Consider the following 25,540-nt stretch of genomic DNA (forward strand, 5'->3'; position numbering starts at 1 on the left):
AGGAGGAAACTGCCATCTTTATCTGGTCTGGCTCCAGACTCTCAGCAGTGTGTTCACTCTTGACTGCCTTCAGGGCAATTAGGGATAGATAATAAATGCTGGTCCAGCCAGCAGTGCCTACACCACATGAATGAATAAAAACATTATGAGCAATCAAACAATAATTCTACTAGTTAACGCTCTAATCCACTTACAAAACGTCCCCTCTGTATACACACACATACTCTCTCTCACACACACACGCATGTAGATAATCACAAAACAAAATATGAGTGTTACAGGTGGAGGGAAGAGCTGATAATACAGCTTGCTGATCCCTGATTCACAGGGTTTGCAAGATGATCCTGCTGATTAGAATGTTGCTTCTTGATAGCTTGCAGGAGACACAGGGTGGCTGGTTCACACTTACTAAAAATCTTTGAATTATTAAATAAAAGTCACAGCTCACAGCAACTGTTGAGAGGAAATAAATTTGTTATCTTCAGGCTTGAGATGTGTTTTACTGCAGAACAAAAACAGCTTCTTGACCGAACATTCATACCCACAAGATGCTGAGCTGCCTGTGAGCCAATCGCAGTTTTTGACAAGCAGTAAGCCTATTTCAAAGATATAACTGGTCATTAGTTCAAGACCAGTCAGCTATTTGTTGGTGGCTGAGTCTCCTTTTTTATATGTATATATATTATATCTCCATCTGGCTCCAGCTCATTTGTAACTAGGCTTTCCCCACTATTTGAACCAACAGCTATGTAAATAACACTTACAAGTTTATTTTTGTTCTTAGTTCATTCTAAATGTGGGCGTTGCTGGCAAGGGTATTTATGGTCCACCCCTAGTTGCCCAGGGGGCAGTGCTATAGGCCTGGAATCACATGTAGGTCAGACTAGGAAAGGATGGCAGATTAGACATTCGTGAACCAGGTGGGTTTGTCCAACAATTTGACAACTTTCGTGGTCATCATTAGACTCTTAATTAGCAGATGACTTTGAATTCAAATTCTACCATTTACCATGGCAAGATTCAGGATTCAGTCCTGGGTCCCCAGAACATTACCTGGGTCTCAGGATGAATAGTCTTGCAAAGATACCGTTAGGCCATCGCCTTCTCGATGTCAGTAACTTGCTTCTAAAAAGTACAACAGTCCTTCAACAATCTTTGTTTTTAAATCAGTCCTTTTCCCACTTCAGTCCACAATCGAATACACAAGAAAAATAATTAGGTACAGCCTTCACATGAAGTTTCAATGACTCCAACATTGATAGTCACGCTTACAGCTGCCAGGGCTTTAAACTTTGGAATTCTTTCCCTAAATCTCTCTAACTGTCCACTTCACTATCATTTTTTTGTCCTAAAATAAATTGCAAGTCTAGCCTTTACCCCCTAGCTTGAATGTTCCAACGCGGGAAAGCCTGTTTATAAGCATTCTGTCATGAATTTAGTGTTGGTATTGCTCCATTGAATATTTCCCTAAATCCAAGCTGTTAACCTTTTATAGTGACCAGGGGTTAATAACTGTGGTCTAGCCAGTGTCCTTTCGTTGAACTGACTGAAAATTCTGATTTTTCACTGACATCAGGGAGCAGATCTGAGCAACATAGAAAAGATTCCAGAACCCATCAAAGAAGCTACAGCCCTCTTTGGTAAGAATGAAAAAAATCCAAAATATCTAGTGTCTGAAACTAATGTTTTCAGAAAGCCAGTGATAGGTTCTGAATGTTGAACCAAGATGAATGTAAGACAAATGAAAGATCTGTGATCAAGTGATATAAATATTGAATCTGATACACTTGCTTCTTAAAAAATGTTCAACTGTATTTCTTTCATATTTTATTACTTGTGTTATTAATAATGCATTTATGCAACATTTTTAATTACATTGCTCTTCACAGAAAAAAATACCTGACAAGCACTTGTGGAGAAGAGTTGAAAGAATATGACATTGAATGGATATAGGTCAATCAAAGACTTTTCAAGGAGAGAGGAAGAGATGTAAGGGAGAGTTTAGTGAGGTAGTTTCTTGCAAATGGAAGAAAGCCCTGGTTAGACTAGAGATAACGAGATGAATGTGGAGGGTGAGAGAAGCCATCAGTGGAGCTACACTTTGAATGGTGATCATGTATAAGTGTGCCTCCCTTCTCCTTCTGTCTGTCCCTACCTCCCACCTTTGAATCTGCATTTCTTGGTAGTTTGAACTCCTTGAATTAGGTTTCTTCTATTTTGTGTAGCTGTGGTAAGTTTAGCAGCCCTCAAGGCTCTCTTGCTGTCGTAATTGTAAACAGCCCAGGAGAAAAACATCATAGAGGTATTAAAGATAATCATATGTGTGTTTTCTGTGAACATTTTTGTTTGATATAATAATATCTGAAGCAAGAAAGAGACAACATGTTGACTGACAGTTTGGAGTCATCCATTCAGTAATGAAGACACACTTAGCTTTCCAGTTACCCACTAGGATAAATGTCGATGACCAATGAGTTTGTGGGCTGGGATGGATTGTAAGCAGAAAGTCTTTCAGAATACATTGACTGTGGTTGGAGTGCTGAAGAAATTGGTGCTTTAATATACAGCAAAGGCATACCTTTTAACAAATGTTTCCAAATATGCAGACTAAATATGTTTCTGTGTTGAAGGTTCTGGCCCTTTTCCAACCTCTGAACTTCCCCAGGGACAGATGGACTCTCTGCTTTCCATCATCTCAAGCCAGAGAGAAAGATTTCGAGCCAGAAACCAGGAGTTGGAATCTGTACGTATGCTAAAACACTTCATACTATGTAGAACTTCTGAAAAGTAATTCATGTCTTTCACCTGTGAGAAATATTGTCTCAAAAAGCAGCTGGACCGTAGAATTGACAGGCTTGAAAGAAGCCATTTGATTCATCATGTTTATGCCAGTTCTTTGATACAACAGCCAAACACCAAACCCACAGTAATTTTGCCATAAAAGTTGCAATAATTTTTGTCCCAGTTTCTTCCTGTGGAAAACATTCCTGACTTGCGCAATTTCATTTGTAAAACAATGCTTTTTTTTTCCTAAAGTCTTTCTCCCACACGCTTGGTGACAATCTTAACATATAGCCATTCATAATTTTAAAAATTTTAACTTAGCCTCATCTCAACCTTATCTGATCTAGTAAAAATAATCCGTGGCTAAATGCTGAAAATGAGCACAAGATTGGTACCATGCGAATAAAATTGGCCTGTTGAAACTCTAGACTTCCAAGCAATTTCGGTCTGAATTACTGACTTCCACCGTTTTAATTTGCCTGGGAGCTGCTGAACCAGAAAGCTGCAAGTATGATACTGAAGTGTTGATTGGATTCAATTTCTGCAGAGCAGAGTATAGGAATATAAGAGATGGGAATTGGAGCAGGCTGTTTGAAGCCTCCTTTATTCTCAATATTTCCTTCTATATGCATCCCACTTTTCTGACACAGATTTACCTGAAAGTATCTGCTCCCAGTCCACTCCGGCCAATTTATATCAAATTATATTAAAGTCAGCTTTCCCCCTAACTTGAGAACTTTGATTACAGGCCTAGCCTTATCTCTTATCATAACTATCTTGAATCTAACTGAGTTATGATCAATGTCTGCAAAGTGCTCTCCCACTGATACTTAACTACTTGTCCAGCTTCGTTACCTAAAATTAAGCCCAGAAACACTCCCTCTCTTGTAGGGCCTTTTGCATAGTGGCTTAAAAAGCTGTCGCGGATGCATTTAAAAAATTCCACTGTCTGTAAATCTTTCATACTATGACTAACCCAGTTACTGTTGGGGAAGTTGAAACTCCCAGTATCACTTTTAGTGGGAGAGGGGAGTGTGCAATGGGACCTGGGTGTCCTTGTGCAGCAGTCGCTGAGGTAAGCATGCAGGTGCAGCAGATGGTAAAGAAGGCAAATGGTATATTGGCCTTCATTACGAGAGGTTTCAAGTACAGGAGCAGGAGTGAGTTGTTGCAGTTATACAGGGCCTTTGTGAGGCCACATCTGGAATACTGTGTGCAATTTGGTCTCCTTTTCTGTGGAAGGATCCTCTGGCTCTCGAGGCACAGGTTTACCAGACTGATTCTGGAGATGGCGGGTCTGATGAATGAAGAGAGACTGATTAGGTTGGGATTGTTTTCACTCGAGTTCAGACGAGTGAGGGGGGAATCTCATAAAGACTTATAAAATTCTAACAGGACTGGACAGGGTTGATGCAGGGTGATGTTCCTGATGGTGGGTGTGTCAGAACTAGAGGTCAAAGTATGAGGATTCGGTGTAGACCATTAGGACAGAGATGAGGAGACATTTCTTCACCCAAAGAGTGGTGAGCCTGTGGAATTCATTACCATAGGAAGTAGCTAATGCCAAAACATTGAATGTATTCAGGAGGCGACCAGATATAGCACTTGGAGTGAATGGATCAAAGGTTGTGGGGAGAAAGCAGGATTACGCTATTGAGTTGGATGATCAACCATGATCATGAAGAATGGCAGAGCAGACTTGAAGGGTCGAAATGGTCTCCTCCTGCTCCTATCTTCTATATTTCTGTGTTACAGCTCCCTGAAATTTGCCTGAACATCTCTCTTATTTCTCTTGGATTCTTGGGAGTCTCTCCACGCTCACAGCAATGTGATTGTTCCTTTTTGTTTTTACAGTCTACCCATATGTCTTCATTGGAGCAGGCATCTATGATATCATCCCTCCTGCTTTAATAGATTCCCTGATCAAAATTGTGACATCTCCTCCTCATTTACCTCCTTCCACATCTCACCTGAAGACCCTATATCCTGGAATATTGAGCTGCCATTCTGCCCCTTTCTCAACCATGACAGCAATGACATCATGCTTCCATGTTTTAATTTGTGCCCTCAACTCATCTGCCTTGTTTTTCAGACTCCAAGTGTTAAGCAAGTACCATCCAACCTTGCCAAACTCCCTTGTGCCCTAACTGGCCGATTAATGTCTCTGCTTTCCTGATTCACTTGCTATCTGTTCTAATTCAAGCCATTCGTTTTCCCCTGCAGAATGTTCTCGCTGGATCCCAACCCCTGCCAAGTTAATTTAAACCCTTCCTAGTAGCACTAGCAAAACCTTCTGCAAGGATGCTGGTTCCATTCTGATTCAAGTGCAGTCTGTCTGCCTTGAATATGTTCCACTGTCCCTAAAAATGGTCCAAATGTTCCAGAAGTCTAAAGTATTCCCTCCTGCACCATGTCTGCAGCCACACATTCACCTGAACTAACCTCTTATTCCTACACTCACTTGCACACAACACTAGAAGTAATCAAGATATTACTAACTTTTGGGTCCTGTTCTTTCATCCGCTTCCTAGTTCCATGAATTCTGCTTTTAGGACCTCTACTTTTATTCTACCTATGTTCTCGGTACCAGTATGTATCACAATCTCTGTCTGTTTGTTCTCCCCCTTCAGAATTCTCTGCAGCATTGACTCTTAGAGATCGCACAAATGTGAGATTAGAAACTCATCTCAGGATCACATGCAACACTGAGGCTGTGAAAAAATTGGCTTAATCTCAGACTGTTGCCATAGAGAGGGATGGAGTCAGTAGGTTGGCTAGAGTCTTCCCAATGTTTAATTGTAGAAATTTTTGTTAATGCATAAATCTCTTGCAGTTACTCGTCACAAACTAGCGGTGACAGAAACTATACTTGTCTGTTGACTAACAGTGACTCTTCACATTGGGAGTAGATTAGCACAGTCAGTCTGGCATCAAGATGACGACTGGTAGTGAAAGTTTGAGGCCAATTTATTCATCTGAGGTAGACTAATCTGATTCAAGAATCTAGTCAACGGCGCAGCTACGTGATAATTATAGTGCCAGTCCGTCACAAATCCCAGGTCCTCCTCCTTCAGTACCTCTAGAATTATAAATATTTTAATCAACCTGTTTGGAGATATTATGCCTGACCCCTGGAGCAGATGGAAGTTGAAACCAGGCCTCCTGGTCTAGAGAACATCTAAACTTGCCCCCTTTGTATTGTCTCTCCATGTTTTGCTACCAAAATGAATCACTTTACATTTCTTTGCATTGAGCTTCATCTGCCGCCTGTTCATCCGTTCCACAAACTTATCTGTGTCCTCTTGAAGTTCTGCATTCTTCTCACAATTGACAAAACTTCCAGTTTTACTACTGTCTACAGACTGTGAAATTGTGCAACGTACATTGAGGTTTAGTTTGTCCAATGAAGTTGCAAAGATTCTTGGTGATCTTGGGAATCCTACAGTAACAAACACATGATGAACACACCATCAGTCCCACCTGACTGTGTCTTTTTTCTAACTTTTAAGTATTTTACTTGGTACTCAGATTTCAAATGCAATAATCAATCTGCCCAGTATGCATCCTTCCTAATACTTTCGGAAACTTTTACCAAACCTCAGAATGTCTATTTGGCACCACATACGGTGGATTGTATCACAAAGACAAGTAATCAGCAGAAGAGAGAATCATTTAACAAAAAAGAGGGGCACAGTAAAAGCAACATTCCAGCTCCTTAAAGCATCTCACCTCTGAGCCAAAAAAGTCTTTTGGCCTAGTGGTATTATCGCTGGACTGTTAATCTAGAGACCCGGGTAATGTTCTAGGGATCCAGGTTTGAATCCCGCCATAGCAGACGATGGAATTTGAATTCAATAAAATATCTGGAATTAAGAATCTAATGATGATCATGAATCCATTGTCAATTGTCGGAAAAACCTATCTGGTTCAATAATATCCTTTAGAGAACGAAACTGCCATCCTTACCTGGTCTGGCCTACATGTGACTCCACGCCCACAGCAATGTGGTTGACTCTTAACTGCCCTCTGGGCAATTAGGGCTAATCAATAAATGCTGGCCTAGCTAGCAACGCCCTCATCCCATGAATGAATTTAAAAAAAAATCCCATTCCAGTGATCCAAGCTGACGATTTTACAGGCATACTGGGCGTTGCTGTGCTGTCAGAGTGCCCTCTTTCAGGTAGAACGTTAAACTTGGATTCCTTTGTCCTTGAAAGTGGAAATATAAAGAAATCTCTTCGAATTATTTGGAGAGCAAAGAGTGTCTCCCCTTGTCCTTGCCAATGTTTATTCCTGAAGGAAAATTATCAAAAACGCATGATCTAGTAATTAATCTCAATGCTGTTTCCCAACATTACAACTTCAAAAGTACTCCATTGGCTGTAAAACAATTTAGTTCATTCTAAAGTCCTGACAGGTGTTCTATGAATGTAAGCCTTTTCTTTCCAGCAAGCATTGTATTTTTTCAGTGCAAGTATTTCCAGAAATTTGTAAGATAACTCTAAAATGCAATTTATTGTGCATCCAGCTGGGGCCTTATTTTTGGACCTGAGTCAATCTCAAACCTCTGGTGCCTTGATGATGAGGAAACAATACTAAAAACAGAAGTTTAGACTCTGGACAGTTATTTTCTGAATGAAGATGTTAAAGAAATCTACTTCAAGTTTTGGTTAGAGCTGTATGTTGCCCACTGATGTACACAACAATTCCTTTATGTTTCCCCTGTCTGGGTCTCATAATACGTGTATAGTCGCAAAGGCTTCCAGTGCTGCGCTGAGCTTGAATTGCAGTTTGCTAGGATATTCTCACCGAACGTTACCTTTTATGTTCCAGGATAACCGAATGATGCAGCAAACTTTGCATGCACTTCAAAACGAGTTGGACAACCTGCGTGCTGACAATATCAAACTGTATGAAAAAATCAAATTCCTGCAGAGCTACCCTGGCAGAGTGAGTGTAATCTTCAAAACATGATAGAAACTTATAATAGGTTAGCCTGTTTTACAACAACCGGCTAACTGTAAAACAAGTAAGTCTAATCCCGATTAAGTGCTGAAGTTACACTGCAAATGAGGAAATATTCTTTCATAGCTTACCTTCACTGTTAACCAGGCCCCAAAACCTTTATTTACACACATGCTCGTTATGAGTCTGTTTTACAACACTCTGGGCGTTTATTGACCACAGCCAATTTAATTACAGAGACTGGAAAAAATCTTTTTTTAGTAAGTGGCATACTAGGGTTTTCCAGAATTCCAGGACACTGTGTCCATTATTCTGTAACTATCATAAAGAAGTAGCGTTTATTTTCTGATCCTAGCCCATAAATTACCAGATTTATTGATTTTAATTTTCCAATTTACAGTGGTTAATTTGAACTCTCATCCTTTTGCGTTTCTGGTTTAGTACTGACACTATAATACCTCTGTTCATTTACTTGCATTACAGCATTTCTACTGTAAGTACTTTTGAAATGCAGTCACTAGTTTAATAGGTTGGAACAACTTTAGATCATGAGAGGCAAATTGTATAAATCCAAATCTCTCTTTTAATTTAAATGTTTATCTAATTCCATCACAGTCAGTCTTGTGGAATTTCAGTGTTCAATGCCAACTTAAAGCACACACACAATCAGTAAGATTCATGGGAAAGAATTATGCACATCTTTTAAATTTATCATTAAAGAATTTGATTTTAAACAAACAAGTAGATTTATATACTATACATTTTTATGTGCAGGTGACAGAGATAAGATAACCAGTTGTTCTTGAGAAAGTTGTTCTGCAGTGTCAACTAGTAGCCACAGCCTGAAAGTACATTGTGATACTTAGCAAAATAAAATTAAATGGACAGTAAAGTGACAGAAAAGAATGACCAAAAGTCGTGACGTACAGAAAGATGTTTGGTTAGAAAGTACACATTCTGTGCAAGCCCTTTAATAATCTTGGTGTGGCCTTTAATGAATATAATATCATGCATGTGGGATTACGGTTTCTATTTTACACTTCACTGTTGTGTTATTGCTGTTTCTATCAGTCTTTCCTTCATAATAATGAGGAGAGATTTGAGATGCCAGGACCATTTTCACAGCAGTAGTGTGGGCTAGAGGAAGATTTAATGGTGACTTAAGTGATGAAGAGTTTATTATGAACATTAGTGACAAAGAAGTCATGTTCACTCAATATAAACTTCACTTGAATAAGCATTTGACCTGAGCCCTTTTTAAGCTGTTTTGAAAAGCAGAAGAAAAATGTTCCAGTAATTCAGCTAACTGTACTGACGGACAACATTTGTATCACTTCTAGAGGAATTGTAATCAACTGCAATTTAGATTTAAATTGTGTCTTATTATGTTAATGGCATTAACCCTTCACAGGATTGTGAAAAAGCAGAATTAGACATTTAACCACATACTGTTAGGGCAGTTGGCCAAAAGCTTGGTGAGAGAGATAGGTTCAAAGGAGCATCTTGGTTGGTTCAGAGTGTGCTCTTGATAGCCCTGCTACATAAGGACTGACCTGCATTTCAATCAAAGTAATTTTACAATGGAGTTTGTGAAGGTTAAGTCTTATTCAACTGTATCACTAAGCTTCAGTTGCAGATCATTGTGAATATTAAGCATAACTGAACTATCATCCATGATCATTGATTATTTTATAAACATGCAAAATAACATCACAGTTCACAAGACAAATAGCTCCTCTTTTCATGATAGTTTAAATTTAATGGTAGATGCAAATCAGAGGGTGTAAATTGGGTATTAACTTGTTTTACTCAATAATCTGCCTCCTGAGATGAAATGCTGTTGCTGAATCAGCATTCTGCGATGCACTATAATAGAGTACACAGGCAAAAGGGTTTCATCAATTTTGTAAATTTGAGCTACCAGACCTGTTCAGGCATGCCCTCCAGCATTTTGACTGCCTACCTTAGGTGTATATGGCTGAGGACATTATTGGTACTTTACATATAGTATTTTGGTGCTTTTATTTTAAGGTGTTTTGGGAAATGAGGAAAGAAATTTACTTATGAGGGTGCAGAATGTAGATGTTGGTGAACACTTGATGCTGAACATTGTCAAATGTAACATGCTTCAGATAGAGTAAAGCTTCCTTCATTTTGCCTAATTGATTTATCTGAATCACCCATGGGCCTAGCAAACATTTTTTCCCATCTGTGGTTATGTCCTTTGAGTGACATTAACCAATCAGTGTCTTTCAGTCAAGGATCAATGGGGAAAGGTAATATCCTAAATCACCATTGCCACTTTCTCCATTTACCTTCTTAAAAAAAATGTTACTTAGATTATGTAATTATGGATTGCTGTTGAAGCTTTTTCTCAAGAATATCAACAGCTTTCCAAGAATTGCAATGATCCATTGATTGGGGATTTCCCTCCTCTCTTCATTAACAACTTTTCTTAGCTTTGCTCTTACTGGCTCATCATTGGTGATTTAAATCTTCATCTGAATTGTGTTTGTCACATTCTTCCTATTTCTTTGTCCTCACTAACTGTCACCCTCCGTATTATGTGCCTCAACTATGCCCCTGGGTATGGTTGCCCTATCAATGTGCCACCCAATGAGAGCTGTCACCCTTTCTCAACCTCCTATTCACATGTAAACAGCTTCTTTACCTTAGCACATCAGATAGATACACAGCACTTCAATGACTTTAGTCATTAGCAAAGCCATTAGAATCGTTTCCTCAACACCTTCCAGTTCATTTTATCCTGGAATAAATTTGCTGTTATCTCCACCTGTATTTATGTACACACTAGTTCTCAACTCACTGTTCCTTGCCCTTCTACCACCCAAGATGGCTATATCTTTGGTTTGGTGAACAGAAGAGCAAAAGAAATAGGAGCAGGAGTAGGCTATTCAACCCCTCAAGCCTGCCTCACCATTCTATAATATTACGGCTGATCTTCCTCAGGCCTCAACTCTCCTTTCATGCTAGCTTCTCATAGACCGCAACTCTCTAATATTTCAGAAGTCAATCTTCATCCCCTTTGGATACTTTGTAATCTAGTCTGCATAATTCTCTGGGGTAGAGAATTCCAGACATTCACTACTCTTTGGTGGGGGGGGGTGGAAGAATCCTTCAAATTGAGTGCCACCTTATCCTATAACTGTGTCCCCTAGTTTTACATTCCCCCACAAATAGAAACAACATCTCAATACCCTGACAAGCTCCCTCAGAATCCTGTATGTTTCAATAAGGTCAACCCTCGTTCTTCTAAATTCAAATGGATAAAGGCCTAAGCTGTTTAGCCATTCTTGTAAAGCCTTCATCCCAGGAATTAGCTTTGTGAATCTCTTTTGAACTGCCTCCAATGCCAGTATATTATTTCTTAAATACAGCAACCAAAATTGTACATAGTATACCATGTGCAGCCTCCCCCTGCACAGTTGAAACAAGGTCTCCCTTTTTTAAACTCCAAGCCCTAGGAATAAAAGGTAAAATTACATTTGCCCACTTAATTACTTGCTGCATGTGCATACTAATAGTTAGTGCTTCATGTAGAAGAACAGATCCCTGCATGCATCACTTTTTAAAGTCTCCCTCCATTTAAATAATAGTCTACATTTTAATTCTTCCTATCAAAATGCTTGACCTCTCATTTTCCTACAGTAAACTCCATCTGATAAATTTATCCCCACTCACTCACTCACATCTTCTTACAGACTCCTTTTTTCTTCCCAATGTGCTCCCCCACCAATTTTTATATATTCAGCAAATTTTGAAATATAACATGATGCCCCTCATCCAAGTCATTGATAAAATAGTTTAAAAAAAAACGAAGAACTTTAAGGACTTTGTGACACTCCACTAATTACATCTTTTCAACCTGAACAAGGTGCATTAATTCCAACTCTTGCCTTATGTGAGTTCTGGAATATTTTGACCAGTGCCTCCACTATCTCTGCAGCCACTTCTTTAAAACCGTTGGGTACAGGCCATCAGATCCTGGTGACTTGTCTTTAGTCCCACAAATTTGTCAAATACTTTGTCCCTCATGATAGAAACTGTTACAAGATCTTTCCTTCCATTAGTATATTGCTTACCTGTTATCTTTCAGACATTTGTAGTGCCCTCTACCATGAAGACTGATGCAAATGTTGGTTTGAATTATCTGCCATTTCCCTGTTCCCTATTATTAATTTCCCACTTGTACCCTTCAAGGATCCTGTACTTTAGCTATTCTTTCTTTTTGTATATCTGTAGAATTTGTTGTCATTTGTTTTTATTTTTCTTGCCGATTTATTTTCATATTCAATTTTCTCTCTCTCTCTAATAACTTTTTAGTCATCTACTGCTGGTTCCTAAAAAAAAAACCCAATACCCTGATCTAAGGGGAGGTCATGTCTGACCAACTTGATTGAATTTTTTGAAGATGTAACCAGGTGTGTAGATGAGGGAAATGCTTTTGATGTGGTCTACTTGGACGTTAAGGGCAGCACAGTGGCTCAATGGTTAGTACTGCTGCCTCACAGCGCCAGGGACTCAGGTTCAATTCCAGCCTTGGGTGACTGTCTGTGCCAAGTGTGCATGTTCTCCCCTTGTCTGTGTGGGCTTTCTCCGGGTGCTCCAATTTCTTCCTGCAGCCCAAAGATGTGCAGGTTAGGTAGATTGGCTATGCTAAATTTTTTGTATCCAGGGATGTGTAGGCTAGATGGATTAGACATGGGAAATGTGGGGTTATCAGAATGGAGTAGGGGATCTGGGTGGGATGCTCTTCAGAGGATCGATGGGTTGAATGGCTTCCTTCTGCATTTTTGAAGGTCCTGCATAAAAGATTGGAAGCCATTAGGAGCCCATGGGATCCAAGAAAATGTTGCAAATTATATTCTCGATGGAAGGATCGATGATTGGAGGCATTGATTTAGGGCAAGGGGCAAAAGGTTTAGAGGAGAAACTTTTTCATTCAGAGAGTGGTGGGAATCTGGAACTCGCTGCCTGTAAGTGTGGTAGAGGCAGAAACCTTCATAACATTGAAGTAATATTTTGATGTCTACTTGTGATGCCAAAGCAGACAAGGCTATGGTCAAATGCTGGAAAATCAGATTAGAATAGAATATAGGACAGTACAGCACAGGAACAGGTCCTTCAGCCCACCATAGAAATGCCATTCTAAATTAATCCCATCTGCCTGCACATCCCTGCATCCCTGTATTCCTGTTCATGTTTCTGCCTAAATGCCCCTTCATGGTTGGTATCGTATCTGCTTCTACCACCTCCTCTGGCAGCACGTTCCAGGGGCCTACCACCCTCTACATAAAAAACTTGCTTTGCACATCTCCTTTAAACTTTCCCCCCCTTATTTTATGCCTGAAAGTATTTGATATTTCCACTATCCACCTGATCCATGTCTCTCATAATTTTATATACTTCTATCAGGTTGCCCCTCAGGACCAAAATGTTGGAGTCTATTATAAAGGATGTTAAAGCAAAGCACTTAGAAATACATAATATAATCAAGTGAGTCAGCGTGGCTTCATGAAGAAGAAATCATAGAACATAGAACATTACAGCGCAGTACAGGCCCTTCGGCCCTCGATGTTGCGCCGACCTGTGAAACCAATCTGAAGCCCATCTAACCTAAACTATTCCATTATCATCCATATGTTTATCCAATGACCATTTAAATGCCCTTAAAGTGGGCGAGTCTACTATTTTTGCAGGCGGGGCATTCCACGCCCTTACTACTCTCTGAGTAAAGAACCTACCTCTGACATCTGTCCTATATCTATCACCCCTCAATTTAAAGCTATGTCCCCTCGTGCTAACCATCACCATCCGAGGAAAAAGGCTCCCACTGTCCACCCTATCTAATCCTCTGATCATCTTGTATGTCTCTATCAAGTCACCTCTTAACCTTCTTCTCTCTAACGAAAACAGCCTCAAGACCCTCAGCCTTTCCTCATAAGACCTTCCCTCCATACCAGGCAACATCCTGGTAAATCTCCTCTGCACCCTTTCCAATGCTTCCACATCCTTCCTATAATGCGGTGACCAGAACTGTACGCAATACTCCAAGTGCGGCCGCACCAGAGTTTTGTACAGCTGCAACATGACCTCATGGCTCCGAAACTCAATCCCTCTACCAATAAAACCTAACATACTGTACGCCTTCTTAACAACGCTATCAACCTGGGTGGCAACTTTCAGTGATCTATGCACATGGACACCGAGATCTTTCTGCTCATCCACACTACCAAGAATCTTACCATTAGCCCAGTACTCTGTATTCCTGTTATTCCTTCCAAAGTGAATCACCTCACACTTTTCTGCATTAAACTCCATTTGCCACCTCTCAGCCCAGCTCTGCAGCTTATCTATGTCCCTCTGTAACCTGCAACATCCTTCCGCACTATCCACAACTCCACCAACTTTGGTGTCATCCGCAAATTTACTAACCCATCCTTCTACGCCCTCATCCAGGTCATTTATAAAAATGACAAACAGCAGTGGCCCCAAAACAGATCCTTGAGGTACACCACTAGTAACTGAACTCCAGGATGAACATTTCCCATCAACCACCACCCTCTGTCTTCTTACAGCTAGCCAATTTCTGATCCAAACCGCTAAATCACCCTCAATCCCATGCCTCCGTATTTTCTGCAATAGCCTACCATGGGGAACCTTATCAAACGCTTTACTGAAATCCATATACACCACATCAACCGCTTTACCCTCATCCACCTGTTTGGCCACCTTCTCAAAGAACTCAATAAGGTTTGTGAGGCACGACCTACCCTTCACAAAACCGTGTTGACTGTCCCTAATCAAATTATTCCTTTCTAGATGATTATAAATCCTATCTCTTATAATCCTTTCCAACACTTTACCCACAACCGAAGTAAGGCTCACTGGTCTATAATTACCAGGGTTGTCTCTACTCCCCTTCTTGAACAAGGGGACAACATTTGCTAGTCTCCAGTCTTCTGGCACTATTCCTGAAGACAATGACGACATAAAGATCAAAGCCAAAGGCTCTGCAATCTCCTCTCTAGCTTCCCAGAGAATCCTAGGATAAATCCCATCCGGCCCAGGGGACTTATCTATTTTCACACCTTCCAGAATTGCTAACACCTCCTCCTTATGAACCTCAATCCCGTCTAGTCTAATAGACTGTATCTCAGTATTCTCCTCGACTACATTGTCTTTTTCCTGTGTGAATATTGACGAAAAATATTCATTTAGCACCTCTCCTATCTCTTCGGACTCCACGCACAACTTCCCACTACTATCCTTGACCGGCCCCAATCTTACTCTAGTCATTCTTTTATTCCTGACATACCTATACAAAGCTTTAGGGTTTTCCTTGATCCTACCTGCTAAAGACTTCTCATGTCCCCTCCTGGCTCTTCTTAGCTCTCCCTTTTAGGTCCTTCCTAGCTAACTTGTAACTCTCAAGCGCCCTAACTGAGCCTTCACGCCTCATCTCTACATAAGCCTCCTTCTTCCTCTTGACAAGAGATTCAACTTCTTTGGTAAACCACGGTTCCCTCGCTCGACCACTTCCTCCCTGCCTGACAGGTATATACTTCTCAAGGCAGGAAGGTGGTTTGAAGTGTGTCTACTTCAATGCCAGGAGCATCCGGAATAAGGTGGGTGAACTTGCAGCATGGGTTGGTACCTGGGACTTCGATGTTGTGGCCATTTCGGAGACATGGATAGAGCAGGGACAGGAATGGTTGTTGCAGGTTCCGGGGTTTAGATGTTTCAGTAAGATCAGGGAAGGTGGTAAAAGAGGGGGAGGTGTGGCATTGTTAGTCAAGGACAGTATTACAGTGGCAGAAAGGACATTTGATGACACGTCGTCTACTGAGGTAGTATGGGCTGAGGTTAGAACCAGGAAAGGAGAGGTCACCCTGTTGGGAGTTTTCTATAGGCCTCCGAAAAGTTCCAGAGATGTAGAGGAAAAGATTGCAAAGATGTTTCTGGATAGGAGCGAAAGTGACAGGGTAGTTGTTATGGGGGACTTTAACTTTCCAAATATTGACTGGAAACGCTATAGTTTGAGTACTTCAGATGGGTCAGTTTTTGTCCAATGTGTGCAGGAGGGTTTCCTGGCACAGTATGTAGATAGGCCAACAAGAGGCGAGGCCACAGTGGATTTGGTACTGGGTAATGAACCAGGCCAGGTGTTAGATTTGGAGGTAGGTGAGCACTTTGGTGATAGTGACCACAATTCGGTTACGTTTACTTTAGTGACGGAAAGGGATCGGTATATACCGCAGGGCAAGAGTTATAGCTGGGGGAAAGGCAATTATGAGGCGATGAGGCAAGATTTAGGATGCATAGGATGGAGAAGGAAACTGCAGGGGCTGGGCACAATTGGGCACAATCATGCCTGACAAATTTACTGGAATTCCTTGGAGAGGCAACAAACAGGAGAGGTAATGGGGAACCAGTAGATTTCCATAAGGTATTCAACAAGGTACTGCACCCAAGGCCACTTAATAAGGTAAGAGACCGTGGAGCCGAGTGCACGACATTAGCATGGAGAGAGGATTGGCTAACTAACAGAAGATATTAGGGGTAAAGGCACTGTTTTCAGGATGACAAACTGCAACTGGGCCAAGCATGGGTGGTGGAGAAATCCTTTTGAAATAGCTACCTGGTTCACTAACTGTATGTGTCTGTAAAGCGTGGAGCTTGTTTTCACTACCTTACCAGGACTGAAAGTACACAGTAGTTTCAAAGTAGCAAGTTAAAGATAAATTGATTAACACTGTCCTCCCCGAAATGCTTCCAATGCCACCCCATTTTAACACTAGAAAAATTAATGTGCTCATAGGTGCTAGCAAAACAAAACAGAAATAAAGTTACATCGTAACATTCAGTATTAATTGTTAAAGATTATATGTTATTGGTCAATAAACAATAATACAGCTGCTGGTATGTGGTTGCACAGATTGGTGTCATGTACCCAGTAGAGGTGGCAATTTACAGCCTTTGCAAACAGATTCAGTATGGGGAGTTGGAGGGAAGAATATGGCAATGCATTAAAAGCAAAATTGAAGCAGTTTCTAAAACAGTAAGACAGGTAATTCATCCATTTTTATATTTGTTGTATTGGGCAGCAAGTGTCATCATCCAACCATGGGTCAGTTAATGTGATAGATTTTGTAACTGCTAGACAGAGGTCAAAATGGTTAAAGATCATAATGGCAAAATGATTGATGATTGATAGGCGTAAGAAGAAAGAGCCAGCATTTATATTGCTCCTTTCACAGTCTCAGCCCATCGAAAATGCTTTACAACCAATGAAATACCATACAATGAGCAAGACACTTAGCCTCTCTGGATCATTAATAGTGTAGCTGCAGGAATGCAGATCAACAGATGCGCTGTTTCCTGATGTTGATGATTGGTTTTGCAGGGAGCAAGCAGTGATGACACTGAGCTGCGTTACTCCTCTCAGTATGAAGAGCGCCTGGATCCCTTTGCCTCTTTCAGCAGAAAGGTAGGTCTTTCCAACAGGATAGACCCATTGCTTTACCATGGGACGTGCAGGAGCTCATTGTCAGTTCCATTACTTTTTACAGTTATAAAGGAAAACAACTGATTCCTGTGAAAACTAAACATGATTTCTACAGCCACCCCATGGTTTACAATCTGCTTGCCCTATTTCATGAAGGGCCAATTGTAACCCCTCACTTTTGTCAGTATTTAATTCCAGGGTTTTGGGAGGAGTGTTAAACCTGAACTCCAAGCAGCAAGGGTCTCATTGAAATGTATATCTGAGCTTTTACCATGTGCTTGCTGGCATCATCTAGAACAAACCAGTGGGCCCAAATGTAACTGATTTTAGCCTGCTAAGGGATTCCTGTTGGGTGAGGTAGCTCAGGATGGCTCTTCCAGACCCAATTCACCATCACGGAATTCCACCCCCCCACCCCATCCTGAGCATTATGACTGACTAGAAACTGAACTAGCCATATAAATACAATGGACACAAGCACAGGTCAGAGGCCAGGAATTTTGCAAACAGTGACTCAACTCTGACTTCCCAAAGCCTGTCCATTGTCTACAAGGCACAGGTCAGGATATGGAGGCATATTCCTCACTTGCCTGGATAAATCCAGCTCCAGTGGTACTCAAGAAGCTTGGCACCATCCAGGACGATTAACACCAGATCCACAGATATTCACTCCCTTTGCCACCGAAACACAGTAGCAGTAGTGTGTGCCATTTGCAAGATGCACCTCAGAATTGCATCTCAGAATTTTACCAAGGCTCCTTAGTCATCACCTTCCAAACCTACAACCACTTCTGTCTAGAAGGGTAGCAGATACATGGAAACGCCACCAACTTCAAGTTCCCCTCCAAGCCATTCACCATCCTGACTTGGAAATATATTGCCATTCCTTCACTGTCTCTGGGTCAAAATCCTGGAATTCCCTCCCTGACAGCATTATGGGTGTATCTACAGCACATGGACTGCAGCAGTTCAAGAAGGCAGCTCACCAACACCTTCTCCAGGGCAACTAGGATTGGGCAATGAATGCTGGTCCAGCCAGTGATGCCCAAGTCCTGTGAGTGTATTTTTAAAAATTGTGAAAGCAAACCTCATATTCGTTTGCCAGTGCCTTCAAATATGTGTCCTCTGCCACCAGTGGAAGCAAGTCCTCATTATTGTTCCATCAAAACCATTCACGATTTTGTACACGTATCAAATCTCCCCTTAACACCAGCTTCTCCAAGCTCTCCCCACAGCTGAAATCCCATCCCAGGTACCAGTTTAGTAAAGTTCTTCTTCACCCTCTCTAACACTCATAAAGTAGACACAATGCCTGAAGCCAGGTAAGTGTTTTATAAAAGGACACCAGTTATAGTGGAGCGGGTAATGAAACTGAATTGGATTGAAGCTGGTGCTAGCTACACCTGCTGTGGCCCTGAGCGAGTTGGTGTATTTTTTCAATACTTCAGTACTATTGAAATATTTTTTCCAAGCAATACAGGTGCTGGAAACTCACTGCTGAAAAATTATCCTGGTCGTGTTTCAAAAAAGGTGCATGTAAATCTTCAAAGTTCACATCACCTCCCTTCACCACAAACTACCTAAAAAGTGTGGAATAGAAATATGTCAATTGTTTCCTAATAATTCAATCTCAACTGAAAATGACTTCTTAATAAAAGATGTGAAGTGTTTGGTGACCATCTGGTTTCTTACGTTCTTTTCTGATGCTGTATCTAGGAGCGTCAGCGCCGATATCTGAGTCTCAGCCCCTGGGATAAAGCCACTCTGAGTATGGTGAGTGCAGTTCACTTTAGCTGTTAAAATGGTTGGACCTCTTTATTTTGAACACTCTTTAAAGCCTTTTTTGTATTGCAGGGTCGTGTCGTCTTGTCAAATAAGTTGGCTCGCAGTATTGCTTTTTTCTACACCGTGCTGCTGCACTGCCTGGTCTTTCTTGTAAGTGGTTTTATTGAACTTCACAGTGCTGGTGTTTGTGCTGGTGTTTGTACTGGTGCTACAGTCAATCAGATATACCAATGCAATAGAGCAGGGAGTTACAGCATAGTCGTTGCTGGTACAACAGAGCAGGACACATTAGAAACCAGAGTGACAGAACAGAACACACTGGTTCAGACTGCTATAAAACAAAATATCTTGGTGCTAAGTTCACTGAAGTTGAATACAGTGTGGGACAGTAGAGTTACAATCATCTGCAGTCTTCATAGCTCTATAGTTATTCCAGATTCAGCTGCTGCTCTGCAGCCCATTCAATAATAATTTATAGAGTAATGACCCCTGTTCTTTATTTAAACCTCCAAACTTTCATTGATGACATAATGCTTATTAACTCAGTCCCACTGAGTTCATGGCGGAGAGCAAATATCCTGACTATTGTATGTGTTTGTGTCTTTTGTGTTGAAAATTTGTACACTTCGCAGCTTTACATCAGTCTATCTAGTTAATGACCACATCATTTTCTGTAACAATTTTGTCAATGTTTCTCAATCCACATAGCTGTGTGACACACTGACTGATATGTGACATACTGCCACTGTCCTTTAGGGAAGAAAATCTGCTACCTTTCACTGGTCTGGCCTACACGTGACTCCAGACCCACAGCAATGTAGTTCACTCTAACTGCCGTCTGAAATGGCCTAATCAAGCCATTCAGTTCAAGGGGCAGTTCGTGACAAGCAATGAATGTTGGCCTAGCCAGGAATGTCCCACATCCCATGAGCAAACCATAAAATCCAGCAAGATCAATATCCTGATGCCACAGGCACATGGTGTGGAAAGGTTGCCAAAGGTGGAGGAAACTTGTTAGCAAATTTCCCCAAGCTGTGGTATAACATTTAATATGCAAAAGTCTCAGTGACCAGCTGTGATTTATGATTTTGTTCCAAACCAGTTCTCACTGCCTGAGCATTAGTGATTTGTTCAGATATCTTACTTGTATCAATTATATGCTGCAGCTCCTCATCATGGATCCTCTGGATACAGATTGTGCTGGTTAATCACGCTTCAGAATTTATTAATGTCAGCAAATTTAACATCTAACCACACATCAAATGTGGAAGTAATTTGTTTTGTTATGATTTTTCAAGGTCAGGTTGCTCAGTAGGTCTGGAGGAGAAAATGGTCCAAAGCCTATCATTTGCACCAAGTATATCATTATCAATCCAGTTAGTAGAGTTTACAACAGCGCGCAGAGTCTAATGGGCTCAGAAGTTTGGGCTTTGCTGTATGTGCATTAAAGGACATACTTTACTAATTACCTGTATTTTCCAGGTGCTGTATAAGGTGGCGTGGAGTGAAAGTGTGGGCAGAGACTGTGTTGCCTATTGTGCAAAGAAGTAAGTATGATAATACTTGGGTGTGTCTAGTTTATTCATATCAGTTCATCATATGAACTATTTCACTTTATTTCTCCATTCTTCACCACTGGGTATTTCAGTTCAACTTCAGACTCTTCCAAGATGTTTCTTTCTTGAACTTCCTCTGCAGATTTTTTTCTACAGGATAACTTTATGAAAACATGGGATTAATTTCAATAAACAGTGTTTTTATTTTAAAAGTAAGTTGTTTTAAGAGACAGCAGTTGAAAGAAATAACAAAGAAGAACCCATGAAGTCACTCTGAAATCTAATGAGAGAACCTAAGAACTTTAAAGAACAGGAAGTATCACTGAGCTCAAAAGCTTTTTTCATAGATCAACATGACTTCCCTCCCTTATCTCCATATTCCCCAATCCCAGTCTCTATTGAAATATACCGAATTGTCCTTTTACCTCAGTTTTAGTCTATATTTGCATATTCTAGTAATAATTCAATTCTCTTGTCCTTTGGGGAAAATTATCTTCCAGCTCTCTCACTTATTCCTCACTCTCAATAATTGTTCAAGATTTAAAGGTTTGCATTTAGTAAATAATTTTCCAGGGTCATCTTTAGAATGTTAATTGGATACCTCAAATTTTGTTAAAAAGAGCCCTGTCTTCCTCAACCTAACCTTATGGTGGAATTTCCAGCTATTTTGAATGAAACCTTTTCTGCTCACCCTGAATGCTAACTACAGACTTGTTGGGCCAAAGGGCCTGTTCTGTACTGTATGATCCTATGAAGTAGACCCATAATTCTGGATCAAAATCCTAGAAACCTCACTTAACAACATTACGTGACCTTCACTACACCACCCCTGGGGTTCAAAGGCATGTTCACCACCACCTGTCAGGTACACCTTGATATGGCCAATAATTGGCCAGTAATGTCCACATCCTGAGTTTGATTTTGTTTTAATTAGGCGACCGCAACTGCGTGCAGCACTTTGCACAAAAACTGAGCAGTCTCTTACAGATACAAGTTCTTGATTTCTCTGTCAGTTTTCTGTCACGCAATCTCTATAATTCCTGGATCTTTTCCTGTGCTCCGTTTATTGTGTACCTTCACTCTTCTGATTCATTATCTGTGTGCCAGTTACAGTCCCGTTGCTTTAGAGTCTGGTTTCATTGCAATACATCTTGATATCAATCTGAAAATATCTTTTCAGATCAATATTCAATGCTAGCATCTCTGCGATGGCATAATTTGTGTCCATCTGTGCATCATGACCATTAATATTGGTTTATTTTTCTTTCCTTGCCAGTGAAGCCTCCTGTGATTTTTGACTGTATTGAACAATTTGTTCATCTGTTTTTTGCTTCTAATTTGTGATCTTTTAATTACACAAAATCTTCATCTCTGATTTTGACTTCTTTCCAATAAATTCAATCATCATAAATGTCTCTGTAATAGTCTAATCTTTATAATACCTCATATTATGCACTGCCTGATTCTTAAAGGACACATATATATAGCAACAAGAATTCACCAATTAAGAAAGGGAGCTTCCGTATCATTACCAATTCCATGCAAAGGTTATTTTATCTACATTTTGATGGTTTCTCGCTTTGCACCAAACAGACTAAATTTCCCTTTCTCCAATGACATCCAGTCACTTCCTTCCTTCTCCAACTGCAGCTTAAGGCAGCCCAACCAACTCAAAAAGTTAAACCCTGATGTTCTGAGCCAAACGAACTCCCTCAAATGCAGCACCCATTGCGGCACTCACATAGAGAGCAGACTGCACAATGAATTGGATTTGGGAGACACTGGCAAAAACATTGCAAATCCCACACACCCCACCTTCCCAAGCCAGCCAGTGCTGGGATATTCCTTCTTACTGTTGCAGGCTAATTGGTAGAGATTGATTATTAATTCTCAACAACAGTTTCATTTTCGTGGTATCGGAATGGTGAAAGTCAAACTGGATGGACCTTGGTCTTTTGACTGTTGCTTTGTGACTGTGCTATCTGAGGATTTATAGAATCATAGAATCCCTACAGAATCATAGAATCCCTACAGTGTGGAAACAGGCCCTTCGGCCCAACAAGTCCACACTGACCCTTGGAGCATCCCACCCAGACCCATCCCCCAAAGCCCACATACCCCTGAACACTATGGGCAATTTAGCATGGTCAATCCACCTAGCCTGCACATCTTTGGACTGTGGGAGGAAACCGGAGCACCCGGAGGAAACCCACGCAGACACGGGGAGAACGTGCAAACTTCGCACAGACAGTCGCCCGAGGCTGGAATCGAACCCGGGTCCCTGCCACTGTGAGGCTGCAGTGCTAACCACCGTGCCACCGTGGATTTCTCTGCTGCTCCCCACCACTCAGTAATCTCCTCCTGGAGAGCACTGGTTCCCACGTTTCTTAAGTCTCCTTGTTGTTCCAGTCTGACCCTGCACTTTTTTGTTAGAGATGCCAGCTGGCCTCCCTCAATCAGCACCAACAAAAAGCACAGACTATCTAGGCATTATATCAGTGCTGTTTCTGGGAGCTTGTTGTGCACAAATTACCAACCGCATTGCCTTATGTTGAAATAGTGACCTGACTTAACACATTTAATTGGCTGCAAAGCATATTGAGTTATCCTAAGGTGTTATGAAAGGTGCTGTGGAAATGAAAGTCTTCCTTTACATGCAGTTCAGCAATGGGATTTATTTTAATTCTGTGTGTGTGTGTGTGTGTGTGTGTGTGTGTGTGTGTGTGTGTGTGTGTGTGTGTGTGCGTGTGTGTGTGTGTGTGTGTGTGTGTCTGTGTGTGTCTGTGTGTGTGTGTCTGTGTTGGTTGGGGGTGGTGGTGGTGTGTGTGTGTGTGTTTCATGTTAACAATATTGGCTATTCTCACCCATAAAAAAAATTAGTGGGTTTGCATGTTATTATTGATAAAATAAATGTGCATTTATATGTTTTAGATATTTATTTATATTTTATATAAATGTTGAAGTATTCATCATTGGCTAGTATCTAAAAGTAATATTAATGAGTTACTGCATGTTTGCCCTTTGCAGCTTCAGTCAATGTTAAACATTCTGTGTGGTGTTGTGAATATTCTCAGTGCCAGCGATTTGTTCTATTTCCTTTCTGCAGGTATTCTGACCATCTGCACAAGTTCCATGAGAACGCTGATGAAAAAGATATGTGGCAATGAAGCAGAAGGTCTGTGTGACCTGAGGGTAGCGCTGAATGACTGGACTCTAGCAGTTATGTCCTTCAATAAAGTCTTGCTTAGGGGCCACGCTGGTGTAGTTCAGTATTATTTCAGTAAGCGGGGAGAGTTTGGGGCTGCATTCCTTTGACTCCTTTTACACAAGAATATTGAGTTTTACCTTCCTCCATGAGCGGTGAAGAAACAGCTCATCGACTAAACATGATCTGATTTGCAATCTTTTTGTTCTGCGCCATAGTTGTTTCATTGCAAATAGCCCTGTATCAGTTGCTAGTATTTTAAGACAGTGTTGCTGAGTATATTATACACATTAGAGTGCATGAATTATCGAAACAAAGGGAGGTACTGAGCTTCTCTGCTCACTTTCTACAGATCCTGTTCTTGCAATCCTGTCAAATTTCACACTTGTCAAAATTCTAAATGCCTTTAATTTCTATTACTGAAATAGTCTATAGCTTCCCTGACTTCAGGATTGCAGCAATTATATTAAAATGTATTTGAATATGTTGATTTAATTAATAACAAGTTTGGTGTAACTGAAAGGTTATGTGTATAATAACCCACACTGGAAGTGAACTGCTTGATGGTTCATTTAAGGGGATTGGGGAAGTTGCATCAGCTTGGTGAAAGCTGTATGTATACATGTCATCAAATCTGACACCACAGCCTTCTCATCACCAGATTTTACATCACATCATTTATTAACTCATTAGTTTGCAATTATCATCTTTATTGTTAAATGGAGATATCTCTGCTAACATAGTGATAGGTTTGAAAGAAGTATGGTTGTTCAGATCAGGGCTTCTCTGCCACAAGCTGTGAAGGGTCAGACGAATGGAAAAACTGGTCAGCAACATTCTAGTAGAAAATCTCAGCCTAGCTGTCAGCAAATATACAGTCAGCAGATTGTATGTTTCTGTTACGAGTCTCAGTTCCAGTGAAGAAACAGTGTGGTATATTGTGAGCTATTACATTGTAAATCTGCAACTCCATCACTAATGTGCTCAGAATCCAACTTGTAAGCGTGTACTTTCTGCTACCTAATGTTGTTCTGGGTAAGGGAGTGAACACTTCCAGCATTGAATAAACCATTTGGCATTAGTAATTAAGTGTTGCCTTGTTTATTTTTGGCTCTGGTTGCAGTCTGACTTCACAATGATTTCTGAATTAACTTTTTTTAAAGCTACAAAGGCAAATAGGACATTCAAAATAATTTAAAAAGAATGCTGATGGAAAAGTCGGAAATGCTGTTAACCTTGCTGCCATCTCCTCACCCCAAAACCTCTCTGATTTTAGATAAAAGGGCCCCATGCTATGGTAACATTGTGGTTAAGTTACTGCACTAATAATACAAGTGATCTGGAGATATGGGCAGCCAGTGGAATTAAAATTTAGTTGATGAAAGATAGAGCTAGTCACAATAAAGGTGATTGTGAAATTATCATCAATTGTCAAAAAACCCCATCTGGTTCATTAATGCCTTTAGGAAAGGAAATCTGCCATCTTTACCTGGTCTGGTCCCATGTGATTCCACTCCCACAGTGGTGTGGTTGATACTTAACTGTCCTCTGAAATGGCCAAACAAGCTACTTGTATTCATAACATAAGAGGTAAGAACGAAGAGCAGTAATAGGCAATTCAGCTGCTCCAGCCTGCTCCACCATTTTATACTATCATGGCTGATCCCATCTCAGCCTTAACTTCACTTTCCTGGCCTCTCTTCATAACACTTCAAC

The 25,540-nt window shown here is 40.7% G+C and overlaps 1 protein-coding gene across 1 annotated transcript in view; it reads left to right on the plus strand.

Moving 5' to 3' along the window:
* Positions 1-24,909, plus strand: part of cux1b (cut-like homeobox 1b) — a 487,386-nt gene extending 462,477 nt beyond the window's left edge. The window contains exons 16-23 of the mRNA XM_048612610.1: positions 1,577-1,640; positions 2,631-2,743; positions 7,618-7,734; positions 17,177-17,260; positions 18,995-19,051; positions 19,133-19,213; positions 20,546-20,610; positions 23,726-24,909. Coding sequence (XP_048468567.1) covers positions 1,577-1,640; positions 2,631-2,743; positions 7,618-7,734; positions 17,177-17,260; positions 18,995-19,051; positions 19,133-19,213; positions 20,546-20,610; positions 23,726-23,786 — 642 coding nt within the window. The 3' untranslated portion in view covers positions 23,787-24,909. The remainder of the gene's footprint in view (positions 1-1,576; positions 1,641-2,630; positions 2,744-7,617; positions 7,735-17,176; positions 17,261-18,994; positions 19,052-19,132; positions 19,214-20,545; positions 20,611-23,725) is intronic.
* Positions 24,910-25,540: the final 631 nt, after the last annotated feature.

Source organism: Rhincodon typus, chromosome 26 (assembly GCF_021869965.1).
Source record: "Rhincodon typus isolate 14 chromosome 26, sRhiTyp1.1, whole genome shotgun sequence".
NCBI lineage: Eukaryota > Metazoa > Chordata > Chondrichthyes > Orectolobiformes > Rhincodontidae > Rhincodon > Rhincodon typus.